The 13595-nt window shown below is 42.7% G+C and overlaps 2 protein-coding genes across 3 annotated transcripts in view; one reads left to right on the forward strand and one right to left on the reverse strand.

The window, feature by feature from the left end:
* The window catches only part of LOC146895641 (golgin subfamily B member 1-like), a 53946-nt gene extending 44999 nt beyond the window's left edge, over positions 1-8947 (reverse strand). For both annotated transcript variants that reach the window (XM_087900951.1, XM_087900948.1), the window contains exon 1: positions 8808-8947. The gene's annotated coding sequence lies outside the window, so the exon portion shown is untranslated. The remainder of the gene's footprint in view (positions 1-8807) is intronic.
* A 396-nt stretch (positions 8948-9343) lies between these two features.
* On the forward strand, positions 9344-12572 carry LOC148122980 (WD repeat-containing protein 5B). The gene has a single exon (XM_087900937.1). It carries the CDS (start codon positions 9353-9355, stop codon positions 10343-10345), a length of 993 nt encoding a protein of 330 aa, XP_087757063.1. The 5' UTR covers positions 9344-9352; the 3' UTR covers positions 10346-12572.
* Positions 12573-13595: the final 1023 nt, after the last annotated feature.

Below are 13595 nucleotides of genomic sequence, written 5' to 3' on the forward strand. Positions count from 1 at the left end.
CCACCCGGAGCACTAGACCTTAAATAGTTTGCACATTATCATTAAAAGATAAGATGGACTGATTGAAAAAGAAATCCCAGAGGCTGATGGGAAGGGGATGACGATCTGGAGCAAGTAACAGCTTTCTGGCTCAGCACGCAGCAGCATCACATTGTGCTCCGAGGTCGCTTTACCTGGTCAGCGTCAGTTCCTCCTCTTTAAGATGAAGACTAAGAAGGGCCAGTTTAAGACAGCAGATGCAGGTCCCTGGCTCTGGAGCGGGTTCTGTAACTGCAAGCCTCTGGGAGGGCGTCTTTCACACAGCCGAGAGCTGCAGGTCAAAGGCTAGGAATCCAAGGGCATGGAAGCTAAATGGAGCAAGATGGTGATCCCTCTCTATGAGGCTCGACGAAAAATACAAATGGCAAATACACACGTAAGGATCAGCAAACGGAAAACATTGTGGTAATAAATTCACGGCTGTTATCATTTTATAAAGCACCAGAATCACAAACAGAAAACTAAAACAGAGCTCCATGTGAAGGCCAAGCTTCTATAAAAGCCGGCAAATAAAACAAGCTGGCCAAGCTCACCATATACTCCTGGTCACAAGACCTGACACTTACAGGAAGCAGCACTATGGATTCAAATAAAAGCCTGGGGCTGGAGAGATGGCTCAGTGGTTAAGATCACTGGCTGCTCTTCCAGAGAACCTGGGTTTGATTCCTGCCACCCACGACCATCTGTAACTCCAGTTCTAGGGAATCTGGTGCCCTCTTTTAGACCCTAGGAACACCAGGCACACACAAAGTGCAAATATACACATGTGGGCAAAAATTGTACAAATAAAACTTAAAGTAGAAACAAAAGTAAAAATAACTTATTTTCTCAAAGTCTTCACTGTCTGTTGACAATTAAAATTTTAAAAATATGAGCCAGGCAGTGGTGGCACATGCCTTTAATCCCACCACTTGGAAGTCAGAAACAGACAGATTTCTATGAATTCAAGGCCAATCTGGTCTACAAAAGCTAGTTCCAGGACAGCTAGGGTTACACAGAAAAACCCTGTCTTGAAAAATTAAAAAAAAAATCAAAAAAACAAAAACAAAAAATAAACATAGAAACACAAAGTTTTGGTATGTAGTGCTTCACTAGAAAAAATAAAAATAAGGAAATAGATGGCACATCCCTAACCACAGGGAACATAGTACAACATGCACAAGAATATAAGCCAAATAATCATACAACAGAAGTGTATCCTGTGTGCACACTCCTGCATCACTAATAATCATACAACAGAAGTGTGTCCTGTGTACACACTCCTGCATCACTAATAACCATACAACAGAAGTGGATCCTGTGTGTGCACACTCCTGCATCACTAATAACCATAGAAGTGTATCCTGTGTGCACACTCCTGCATCACTAATAATCATACAGCAGAAACGTATCCTGTGTGCACACACTCCTGTAACACTTGCTTTGGAATTTGAATCACATGCCCACAGAACATCACTGGGTCACTCCTCAAGTTTATATCGTGCATATTTAATTGCATCTCATTGGTTTTGATTTCTTAATTTTTAAAGCGGCCCACAACTAGGTTAAAGAGTTCATAGGACTGTATTACTGCTATAGCTAAAAAAATTATATTCAATATTAGGTGATTCTTTTACAATTAGAAAATGTTATTAGAAAGATAACATTCCATAATACAAAAACTGGTTTCTATTGACTTAGAAATAAATGGTAACTACAGCATACAGACACAAGCAATGCCAATCAAGCAATGTTCCAGTCTTTACATAGACTTATTTATCCTTTTTTTTGATTTTATCCAAAAAAAAAGTTTAAACTTTTAAGCTAAAAAGATGTACTACCAACAACCCTAATTTTAAGATGAGTAAATCAAGACACAGGGAACCTGAGTAACTTGTCTGGTAACACAACTCTCCAAGCTTCTTGGTTGGTGGGGACACACAACAGCATCCCGTTTTCTGAGTAACTTTCTCACCTTACATCCTTCATCAAGAATTAAAACAGGGATGCAGGTGAAAGCACCATGTTAATAGCGATGTAGCGACTTTATTTCACTGAGTAGTAAGTCCATAAGCCAAACTGTTGACTCATAGGCATAAGCCCTTAAATAGTGTTATTTTCCCACATATAGACTCACACAGACATGAGAACATAGTCACAAAGAGTGTTTGGCTGCTCGTGACTGGGAACAATGCAAAGTATTCATCTCTATATCATATCCCCCTTATTTCATTTTTAGAAATTGATCTTTAATCATTTATAATCAACCCTTTTAAAATGAAAATAAACATTTATAAACAATTGTTTTGGGATTTTGGTGCTGTTTCCTCAAACTGCTTCTTGCTGTTTGTTGGGTAAAGAATTTGGGGAGTTTACTGAGACCTATCTGGGAGTCTTGTTCCAGCAAACCACATTAGCCTGGAAGGAATTCATAGGTTCTTCTGTGGAAACAAAAACAGAACCTCTTTTCCAAAGGAACATATCCCTAGGCCCAAATTTTGAAATCAAGACACCTTTATGTTGCTTTAACTTAGCCCCCAGAATCAAATGTCTCTCTGCAGTCAAAAAATTCAAAGAAAACACAATAATATACCTAATCCAGACTCTTAAAAGGAGCTGTGAACTCATATGGATTATATTAGAGTCATGGAAATATATACACGTATATATCTTGGGGGAAGGAAGAGGACTCTTCCCTCATTCTGTAAAGTGGGGAAAACGACATTAAAAGATAAAACTAAAACCTTTATCTGGAATTTGACACAACTGCTTGGACAAGGGAGATACTTAGACTTGTGTATACATCAGAGTACTCTTCTCGAGTTCTTCCTCAGTTAACCAACCCTCGGAGTACCCGGTGGCTTTTTCTAGCCAAATTTGCATTAATCCTTATTGAGATGGGATGGTTTTTTTTTTCTCTAATGGAGTCATTCTTCAGATACTAAAGTTAAACCATCCCTCCCTCACCTTCAGCCTTCAGTGAATGTGCTTCTAGTTGTCAGGAATGCTGAAGAATTAACACTCTGGCTTTTAAATGTGATACTGGTCTACAGAGTGAGTTCTAGGACTGGCTCCATAGCTACTGAGAAATCCTGTTTTGAAAAGCAAACAAACAACAAACAAGAGAGAAATCATCTTACAGTTACAAGAAGTACAGCTCTTAAGGAGGACAGGAGTCTGGATCCAGCACCTATATCAAGTGGTCACAGTTGCTGGTAACTCCAGTTCCAGGGATTCCAGAACCATCTTCTGGCCTCTTCAGGTACCAGTGACACAAATGGTGTACATGCATACTTGTGAGCAAGCACTCAACACAGATAAATACAAACCTTGGCTGTCAGTGATGGAGCACATCTTTAATCCCAAGATTTGAGAGGCAGAAGCAGATGGGTCTCTGAGTTCAAGGCCAGTGTGGTCTACAGAGCAAGCTCCAGGACTGCTAAGGCTACACAGAGAAACCTTGTGAAAAGTTTCAGGATGCAGAATAATTGCTTTTATAGTCAGCACCATGCGTGTAAAGTTAAACTACTACTTTTTTTTGCAAAACAAAACTAAAAATTATGTATTTATCATATATACAGTATTCTGTCTGCATATACGCCGGCAGGTCAGAAGAGGGCACCAGATCTCATTACAGATGGTTGTGAGCCAACATGTAGTTGTCAGGAATTGAACTCAGGACTTCTGGAAGAGCAGACAGTGCTTTTAACCACTGAGCCATCTCTGCATCTCCCAAATTAAAGTTTTTAAAGCACTAACTACTTTTAATTTACTTCTTGGAAGTGGTTATGAAGAGAACATCTTCTATGCCCATCGAGGCTTTTGCTAGGCTTGTCATACTGGCAATGAGTAAGCCCCATGGCTGGACTTTGTGGCAGACCTGTAACACCAGCCACAAGGACTGAGGCAGGAATCAAAGTTCAGTGCCAGCCTGGGCAATTGAGATCCCACTCGTTCTGGTGTTCTATGTAACATAGCTTCATTCCTTCGAAGACATTCTTTAAATGGAACCCAAACAGTGTCCCTGAATTCTCAGTGACTGTCAGATCTCTTGAACTGTGAAAGGCCTCGTCTAAACTATTCCTATATCTTAACTAGAGTTGAGGACCACAATTATTTTGTCACTGAAAAATGAATTACAAAGAAATAGCTCAGGTTCGTAATCTTCTATCCATGGTATTGCTACTTATTTAACTTCTGCCTGGCGCACAAACCTGGGGAAAGGAGATCAGTGCTGACAGGAAGGGACACGTGCTTGCTTTTCTCCCAAGAAAACCTTTTGCTGGTCAATGGCTGTCACCCTCCTAGGAGCTCTGCCCTGCCCTGCACCTCCACTACCTTAGTATATCAATCTCTGTTTCTGACTCTGAGGAGGGGTCAGGCCAGACAGAGGGAACACCAGGCCCCAGCCTATCCTCCTCTGTCCAGTTTACCACGTCAATCTCTTCATCTTCAGAACTGTCAGGACATGGATCCCGCAGTTCAGGGTTAGCAGACACTTCCCTGACTGCCTTGGGTGCAGGATATAATACCTCATCCATGCCTAGGAACACTTCTAGCCCTGTCTCTGACCATTTTTAGCATGGAAGCGAGAGATCCCTGTAAGACCTTTGGGAAGAGTCAGGGGAGTCAAGGTGGAGACGCTTTTCTTCCTGACCATCCAGTGACTTGGAGCTGGTAATTTCAAGGTCTGGAGTCCAAGAGCTTCTCAGGGAAAGTGCCTCTCTGTTCACCTCAGAGGGCACGCATGACAAGGGGGCTAAGGGGCTCAGTTGATTCTGTGCTCTCAGAGGGCGTGATCAGGGGGCTAAGGGGCTCAGTTGATTCTGTGTTCTCAGAGGGCATGACAAGGGGGGCTAAGGGGCTCAGTTGATGCTGTGTTCTCAGAGGACATGACAAGGGGGCTAAGGGGCTCAGCTGGCTCTTTGTTCTTCCCAACCAGTTCCTTTTCCAATCCTGTGAGGTTTCTGGGCCAGAGTTCCATGTCTGCCAAACACCATTCTTCCCCTTCAATCCAATTCTTTCTTGTTTCTAACAGGTGATAACTTGGGGCTCTGTAGCGTTCAGCCCCAGGACTCTCTGTAACATGAGGGGGCCGGCTTGTTGGGGTTTCCGTCCCGCCCGGTACCCCACAACCAGCAAATCCCAAAGAGAAATCACACACAGGACTCCATAAGGTTATAAACTGATTGGCCCATTAGGTCAGACTACTTATTAGCTCTTATAACTTATGTTATCCCATTATTCTTATCTACATTAGCACATGGCTCCGTACCTTTCTCAGCTGGGCAAGTTACATGTTGCCTCTTTGGTGGTCTGCGCAGGAGTGACTGAGGGAGCTTCTGCTTCTAGAATTCTCCTGTTTTCATTGCATCACCTCTACTTTCACCAGCTTCCTAAGTGTCCTGGTCTTTAGGTCTCCCAGTTCCAGCACCACCTTCTGACCCTGAACTGCCTTTCTCGCTCCAGACATTCTGTGAAGAAGGGACTACAGGCAGACAGGATGCAGCAGTGGGCTGGGACAGCCTTACCCTCTGCCTGCAGAAGGACATCACAAAATACACCGCTCCGCTGCTGGTGCAGAAAAGCTACCCGGAGGAACCAGGAATTCCTGTAAAGGATTCTGAAACTGGTAGGAGAGCACATGTTGTACTTGGTTAATAAATCTAAGTTTTCACGGCTCAGATTCTGCACGGCTGTGTGTTCTTTTTCCGGTATGATTATGGAGTTTTCTCTCAGGTAACACTGAAGAGTCCAAATAATTCACGTCAAAACTGGAATCGTTCTGCAGTAAATTCGGTACTGTTGTCCTGTGTTTCCTCTGCTCCAGTTGTTTTGCTTCCTCCCAATGTTCAGTCTTAGCCGGGAGGTTGTGCAAAGCAGCACAGGCCGGCTCACCGTCTCAGCAATGACGCTCGCAATCCCGAAACCAGGCAGCAAGGGTTAGACGGAGGCAATGGTGTCACAGAAGACCCTCTAAGCTACTACTTCTAAAAAGTATATTTTCCTGTAGACATCTCCTTTTGTTTCACCTGTTGGGTATTTCCTACCTCAAGTCATTTTGGCCATAGTGTGCCCTTTCTCAAGAGTGTTCCTACACTTGATTTGGAATGACTATTGATTCTTTGTATTTAAACGCACTCTGCCAGGCCATGGATAAACGCTTTGGACATAGTAAATTTTCAATAAGTAATGAATGAAGAATATACATCTGTGATAGTAATGGATGCTTGATTACAAAAGAAAATTCAGAGAAATTGTTTCACATAGTTGGCTGAAATCAGAACTGATAACTATTAAAACAATTGTCTCAACATAAAGTATCTTATTTGAGGATACATTAAAGGACCTGAAGTTTACAGAAAGAAACTTCATCAAAGCAGATGTCTGTGACATCAGAGGAGAACAAAAAGCTACGTGGCATATTTTACAGACTAACATACACCAGTGTGTTTGATACAGCAGATAACATTAGTCTGTTTGGGCATATTTTAAAGTTTTGTTTGAGTGGAGAATTGACTCAGTGGTTAAGAGCACTGACTGCTCACAGAGAACCTGGGTTCAATTCCCAGTACCCACATGGCTACTCAAAATTCTGTAACTCCAGTTCCAGGGGGGTCTGACATCTTCACACCAACACATGTAAAATGAAGTTAAATTATTTTGAAAGATTTGTAACTGACTGATGTGGAAGCAGGTGTCTAGGCTATTGAGATTTTATGTTTTCATATACTCTGTATCGCAGGAAAATGTTTTTATTTCTCCAGGCTTATGTAACAAGTGAACAAAAAGTCTGACTGTTTCCACTTTCCTTTTGAGATTTGCTGGCAGGGTATTTTTGTGAAGATTTAATCAAAACATAGCTTCAGTTCATGCAAACTTGTTTCATCTGTAGTACAGAATTGCTGAATGTACAGATTTACTACAAAACTTGATTTTTGCCCATGCTTCACCTGCATTTTGGGGGTGTATGTGGGGCAGTATTTTTTAGATAAAATAAAAAAGGCTGGCTTTAAACTGCTTTGCAGTTGAGGATATCTTTGAGCTGGTCTTCCTGTTTCCACCGCTGAAATGCTGGAATTATGGGCAGGCATCAGCTTCACCTACATTTGAAAAATTACTGAGTATACAGGCTCCTCTGTAATGCAGTGTTTTTGCAGAGAATTAAAGCTGTGCTTTACATATCTTTATCCGTATGCCCTTAACTCAAGGAAGCAAGTGGAACACAGAGGAGGGACCATACAACCATTTGAGTTGTAGGTAAGGAGGAAATGAAAACCCCAAAGACCAGTGGTGAAACAAAATAGTTCAGGGCTTGGGAGTGTCCTCTTGGACAGCCAAGTTGTGAGCATGGAATTTTACAAGGGTAACATGATTACGATGTGTCATGGAAAGAGGTCATCAATGACTACTGACGTGCTGAAGGTGGTGCTTTTAAATTTATGCATCAATTGACACCCTGATTTTGTCATCTTTAGCTTTAAAAATGTCCAGTTTTAACTGATGCTCATTAGCAAATGTCCTATTTACCTATTTAATCGGAATAGATTTTCCTAATTTGGCAGAAGCGTAGGAAAATTGGGTTTGTAGTCCAAACAGCTGCTTTAAAGAAGCCAGTTTCAAGAGTTAAGATAGAATGGAGGAATCTTTCCAGGGCCATAGGGAGATATGTTAAACAAAAGAAAAAGTTCCAACATTTCTGTTTAGAAAGTACTGAGGAGCAGAGACATGAGTTCTTGCACTATAAATGGGAAACTTAGGGAAATTTAGAGAAACTGATTTGATTTCTGAAATTTGAAACAGGTCCACTGTGTCTTCTGAGAAGGGTAGCTTGTTATAAAAGGATAACCATAACACTGCCTAGGGACTCAGGGTCCCACTCCAATTGCTGCTCCCTTGGGTTTCTCAGTCCCTGTTGGTGAACCCGCTCCTCCCAAAGAGCTAAGCAAATCTTAGTTATTTGTTAGGACAGCTTGCTAGAACATTAGTACTGATTACTAGTCTATTCCTAGCCTTTCTTTCCATAAGTCCTTGATGCTATGTATAAACAAGGTCTCCTACACATCAAGAAGTGAATTTTACTCATTTCAAAGGAAATGCCGTCTCCTAATTCTACCCACATATTAAATCTGTGCACCTTTTGTCCCCCATACTTGTGACGTGTGTATTGGACTCAACACCCAGCACCACTATCCGGGCTAAGAGCCGAAGGTTTGCTGATTTCTCCCATCATAACCTTGTTTTTTGTTTGTTTTGGTCTTTTGAGACAGGTCTTCATTATATAGCCTTGTCTGATCTGACATCCACTCTGTAAACCAAGCTGGCCTTGAACTCACAAAATATCCATCTACCTCAGCTTCCCTAGTCCTGGAATTAAAGGTGTGTGTTACCACCACTAGGAATAACCTTGGGTTAAAAGACCTCTAACAGATGTGGGATTTTTGTTTGTTTGGTTTTGGTTTTCGGTTTTGTTTTGTTTTGTTTTCCGAGACAGGGTTATGAAGCTCTGGCTGTCTTGGAACTCTCTCAGTAGACCAGACCCAAACTCACAAGATACCCATCTACCTCTGCTTCCTGAGAGCTGGGATTAAAGGGGTGCGCCAACACTGACCGGCGGAAGTGGAGATGTAGATCTTCGGGTTTCCTAAACGTCTATAAAAGAATTTTAAGCCACTAGTTTTACGATCTGTGCATTTGCTCTGCTCCATTCCCTAGCCATAGTAAGCAGATCTTGTGGCTGCCAAATTCAGCATCAGAGGAGGGCGGGGGCAGAGGCCAGCTATACTCACATGTCTTTGTGAAGTGCCCGCGGGCGGGGCCGTGCCCCTTCCTGCACCCAAGCCTCTCACAGCAAAAAGCCGGGTTCAGGGGCAGGGTCCAGAAGGACCGGAAGCAAACGTTTACTTTCTTCGGCGCAGGCGCCGTCGGGCAAGTCCCATTGGTGGTTGTTGGCCTGCGCTGTGGTGTGTCCCCGCCTCTTCTTGAGCCTTCTCAAATTCTGTTTAGTGTGGCGTCCTCAGTTTCTCACCGTTCCCAGACGCTTGGGAACTGGAGAGGGCGTGGAAGAGGACTTTTTGTGCAGCCCCTTTAACCCCCGAACAACGGCCTAGTCCTTTAATAACACCCAACAATAGCGCCGATCTCAGAACCACTGTGATCCGGTTGTCTGATGCTACTGAAGAGACCGAGAGGAGAATGGTCCAGACCTTGCTGCTGATTCTGTGCTGACCCGAAAGACAAGCTCATGTTACAATCAAAACGGTGCGCCTTCGAATGGCAAGTTTCTTCTGCGAGGCTCGGGGCCGGACGCCTGCGCAAACTGTAGAGCCGAGCTATGGCGACTGAACATCCCCCAGCAGAGGGAGCACAGCAGTCGGCCCTTTGCTCTTCCACCCAGCAGGCAGGAGAACCGCAGAAACCCAACTATGCTGTCAGATTTACTCTTGAGGGGCACTCGGCGGCCATAGCATCAGTTAAGTTTAGTCCCAACGGAGAATGGCTAGCAAGTTCTGCCGCTGATACGCTAATTATAATTTGGGGGGCATATGATGGGAAATGTAAGAAAACACTCTGTGGTCATAATCTGGAAATATCGGATGTTGCCTGGTCTTCGGATTCTAGTCGTCTCGTTTCTGCCTCAGACGACAAGACTCTAAAGTTATGGGATGTGAGATCTGGAAGATGCTTGAGAACACTAAAGGGACACAGTGATTTCGTCTTCTGCTGTAATTTCAACCCACCATCCAACCTCATCGTTTCGGGGTCCTTCGATGAGAGTGTGAAAATATGGGAGGTGGAAACAGGAAAGTGCCTCAAGACCTTGTCTGCTCATTCGGATCCCATCTCCGCCGTACATTTTAATTGCAGTGGGTCCTTGATAGTGTCAGGGAGCTATGATGGTCTTTGTAGAATCTGGGATGCTGCCTCGGGCCAGTGTTTAAAAACACTCGCTGATGACAGCAACCCTCCTGTGTCTTTTGTAAAATTTTCTCCAAATGGCAAATATATTCTCACTGCAACTTTGGACAATACTCTTAAATTGTGGGATTACAGCAGAGGCAGATGCCTGAAGACATACACCGGCCATAAGAATGAGAAATACTGTATATTTGCCAGTTTCTCTGTGACTGGTGGAAAGTGGGTTGTGTCTGGCTCCGAGGACAACATGGTTTACATCTGGAACCTTCAGACTAAAGAGATTGCACAGAAGTTACAAGGTCACACAGATGTTGTGATCTCAGCAGCTTGTCACCCTACAGAAAACATCATTGCATCAGCGGCATTGGAAAATGACAAAACCATCAAAGTGTGGACGAGTGACTTCTGAAGTCACTGGCAATCAACCGGTGTGTGAACTAAGTCAAACAATTGAAAGGGTGACTTCTCTGAAGTTTGGCGTGGTTTTGTAGCTCTTGTCAAATTGTCTTTGATGTTATGAGTTTGAGACATTTTAATTTGCGAAATGAGACCAGTGTAAAAGCCAGTCTAGGACCTGCGGCTTCTGATCTTAATTTTGAGGCCTGTTGTCAATCTCATGTCTTCGTCCCTGGACAGCATCTCATTCTTTTCCTTTCAGCAGCTTTCTCAGAGGGGAGGGTATTGGAGTAGTCAGAAGGTTGACAGAACAGGATGGCCGAGGGGAGGGGGACACAGTTTCTGTTTGGGAGGTCACCAAGGACGATGGCATGCATTAAGGGGGGAAGGAAAGAACCGAAGTTCTCCATGTCACTTGCATATTTTTGGTGTTATTCTATATGATGGACCATCTTATTACCACATTAATCTGTCAAGCTGGGGACAGTAAGTCTGGTCAGGTTCAGTCTACAAGTCTTACACTTCTGCCTGTGTTGTGGTCAGGACAACCCTCAAAGTTAGGCCTCTCCTTCCACTGTGCATTCCACGTAATGAACTCAGGCCAGGTTTTCTCAACAGGGCCTTTTATTCATTCTGAGCAGGCCCAGAATCTTAAATCGTTTTTGAGAAAGGGTCTTGCTCCGTACCCTGTAGGTCTGGCCGGCTGGTAAACTAGACTGGTCTCAAGCTCAGAGATCCACTTGCCTCTGCCTCCTTAGAACCTTAAATGTTTAACAGAAAAATCTCCTTAAATATTTTGTTAGATTGTGCCATTTTGTGCTTTTCAGGGAAATTCTATGTCAGGTTGAGGCCACTCTTTAGCACTGGGCCTCCTAACTCCTGCTCAACATCATTCAATTCAGAACTCACCTTGTCAATACTATGGTGGCTTGTCTGCCCTCAGTGGGAGCTGAGGGAGGCTTTCCAACTTTTCACTGCATCTTATAAAGCTCAGGGTTTACATTTATCACCTTGCAGTTGTGATGGCATCATGGACTGTAACAGAAGGAGGCTGCTTGTTCCTCCCAGTCTCCTAGCTAGCTTAGCCCTGAGATAACCACATAGAAACTGTACTAATTAAATCACTGCTTGACCCATTAGCTCTAGCTTCTTATTGGCTAACTCTTTCATCTTAATTTAACCCATCTCTATTAATCTGTGCATCACCACGAATTCGTGGCCTACCGGCAAAATTTTTAGCATGTCTATCTCCAGTGACTCCATGGCATCTCCCTGACTCTGCCTTCTTTCTTCCAGCATTCAGTCCAGTCCTCCCGCCTACCTAAGTTCTGCCCTATCAACAGGCCAAGGCAGTTTCTTTATTCATTAATGGTAATCACAGCACACAGAGGGGACTCCCACATCACATGGACCAAGTATTAACTAGACAGGAAGTATTAAAATCAGGCTTTATGTCTTGTCTTTGTAGCCTTGGCTTTTTCTAGAGGACTTTCTTACTGGACAATGAATGGTGCCAGAATTTCATTCCTTACTTGCTGTCAATAGACTTTAATGATAATTCTTCAAACTCTAATAGTGACTGAGAAATATTTTGTGGTAGCCCCACATACTAACCGAAAGGCAGCTATGCTAATCTCTATACCACCAACACCTCAGACCCATATACTAACTGAATCCACATGGGGCTTCTATAGAAAATATAGAAAAACATGCAGATGAAAACCCTGAGATTAAGAAATAATACTGCAGGACTATCACTGAAAGTAACATGGGCAGAATTTTATCTTCCTGACAAATTCTGAGAAATATATTTCATATATTTCAAATATATATTTGAATATATATCTTAAATATATTCTCATACATACTTATAGGGGATATGATAGTCAAGATACTGGTGTATTTGATTACATTGCAAGGTGCAAGGTCAGTAAGGAGCATATCTGAAATTCTGACCAAAAAATTTAAATTTGGATAGGTGAAATGGCTCAGAGGGTTAAGGTACTTGCTGCTAAGCCTGATGACCTAAAATGTGTCCCTGGGACCTGCATAGGACAGAGCACATTCCTACAGGTTGTTCTTGGACTTCAAAATTCACTCTGTGGATGGGTAGGTACATCCCCAGCCCCAAGATAAAATTAATGTGAAAAAATAAAGAGTTTAAATTAAAGTCATAAAGAAATAGTCATGGTATTTTACTGAATAGAGAATTACACGCAATAAAAAATGATTTGCATAAATTAGTGGTGTATCTTTATCACAAACTTTTAGACTTTTCTCTGCTCTTCAGTGAAAATGGCATTGCTATATGAAAGAAGTTCTATATTAGGATTTACCAGTATTCAAAACATGGGCTTGGAAAAAGGGTCCCAAATTACTCAAGAAAAATTCATTTTTTTCCCCCCAAGACAGGGTTTCTCTGTGTAACAACAGCCCTAGCTGTCCTGGAACTCACTCTGTAGACCAGGCTGACCTCTAACTCAGAGATCCGCTTGCCTCCGCCTTCCAAGTGCTCGGATTAAAGGTGCCACTGCCACCCAGAAAAAATCAATTTCCTAAAAATGCACAAGAAAATTTGCAAGTGACAAAAATCAAAGCATTTATACCTAAATGAAACAAAGGCAAAAGTACAGTAATCAGACAGCATCAAGAACATTAGATCATGGAGCTACTGGCAACATTCCATTGCAAATGTATTAAGTTCCCAGACAGTGGCATGTGGCACTTTTTCTTTTCTTGTAGACCAGGCTGCCCTTGAACTCAGAGATCCACCTGCCTCTGCCTCCCAAGTACTGAGATTAAAGGTGTGCTGCCACTGCTCGGCTGGCACATGACACTTTTAAAATCACAATTATTAACTCTGAGAAGTAGTGCTTTGGGTGGCTATAATGACATCATCTGTTAGCACTAGGGAGGCATGTGAGAATCACTGGAATCTTATAAAACAGAGGACACCTGAGTACCAGACACCGTGGAAGCCTAAGAACTCTAATGAAACACAGGGTATAAGTGCTTACTTCCCCACACTAACAAACGAGAATGGGGATGGCATTTTTGTAAGTATAACATTTAATTCCCTGGGAGTAACAAAGGGGCTAGTTGGAGCCAAGCCATGAATTAGGAGGTGGTAGCTGGCCTGGTCTGTGAGTAGAAGTTAGGTGGGTACCTGATGCTCCACAGAGTTAATATTAAATTTGAAATTAGTTGCCTCTTTTTCACTTTCTCTTAAACATGGGGAGGCAATGTCTTACTTGGATCAAAAC

The sequence above is a fragment of the Myodes glareolus genome, chromosome 2 (assembly GCF_982192425.1).
Source record: "Myodes glareolus chromosome 2, mMyoGla1.1, whole genome shotgun sequence".
NCBI lineage: Eukaryota > Metazoa > Chordata > Mammalia > Rodentia > Cricetidae > Myodes > Myodes glareolus.

Bases quoted from the DNA above. Each gene is read 5' to 3' on its own strand.
- LOC148122980 (XM_087900937.1), top strand. From the start codon at position 9,353: ATGGCGACTGAACATCCCCCAGCAGAGGGAGCACAGCAGTCGGCCCTT.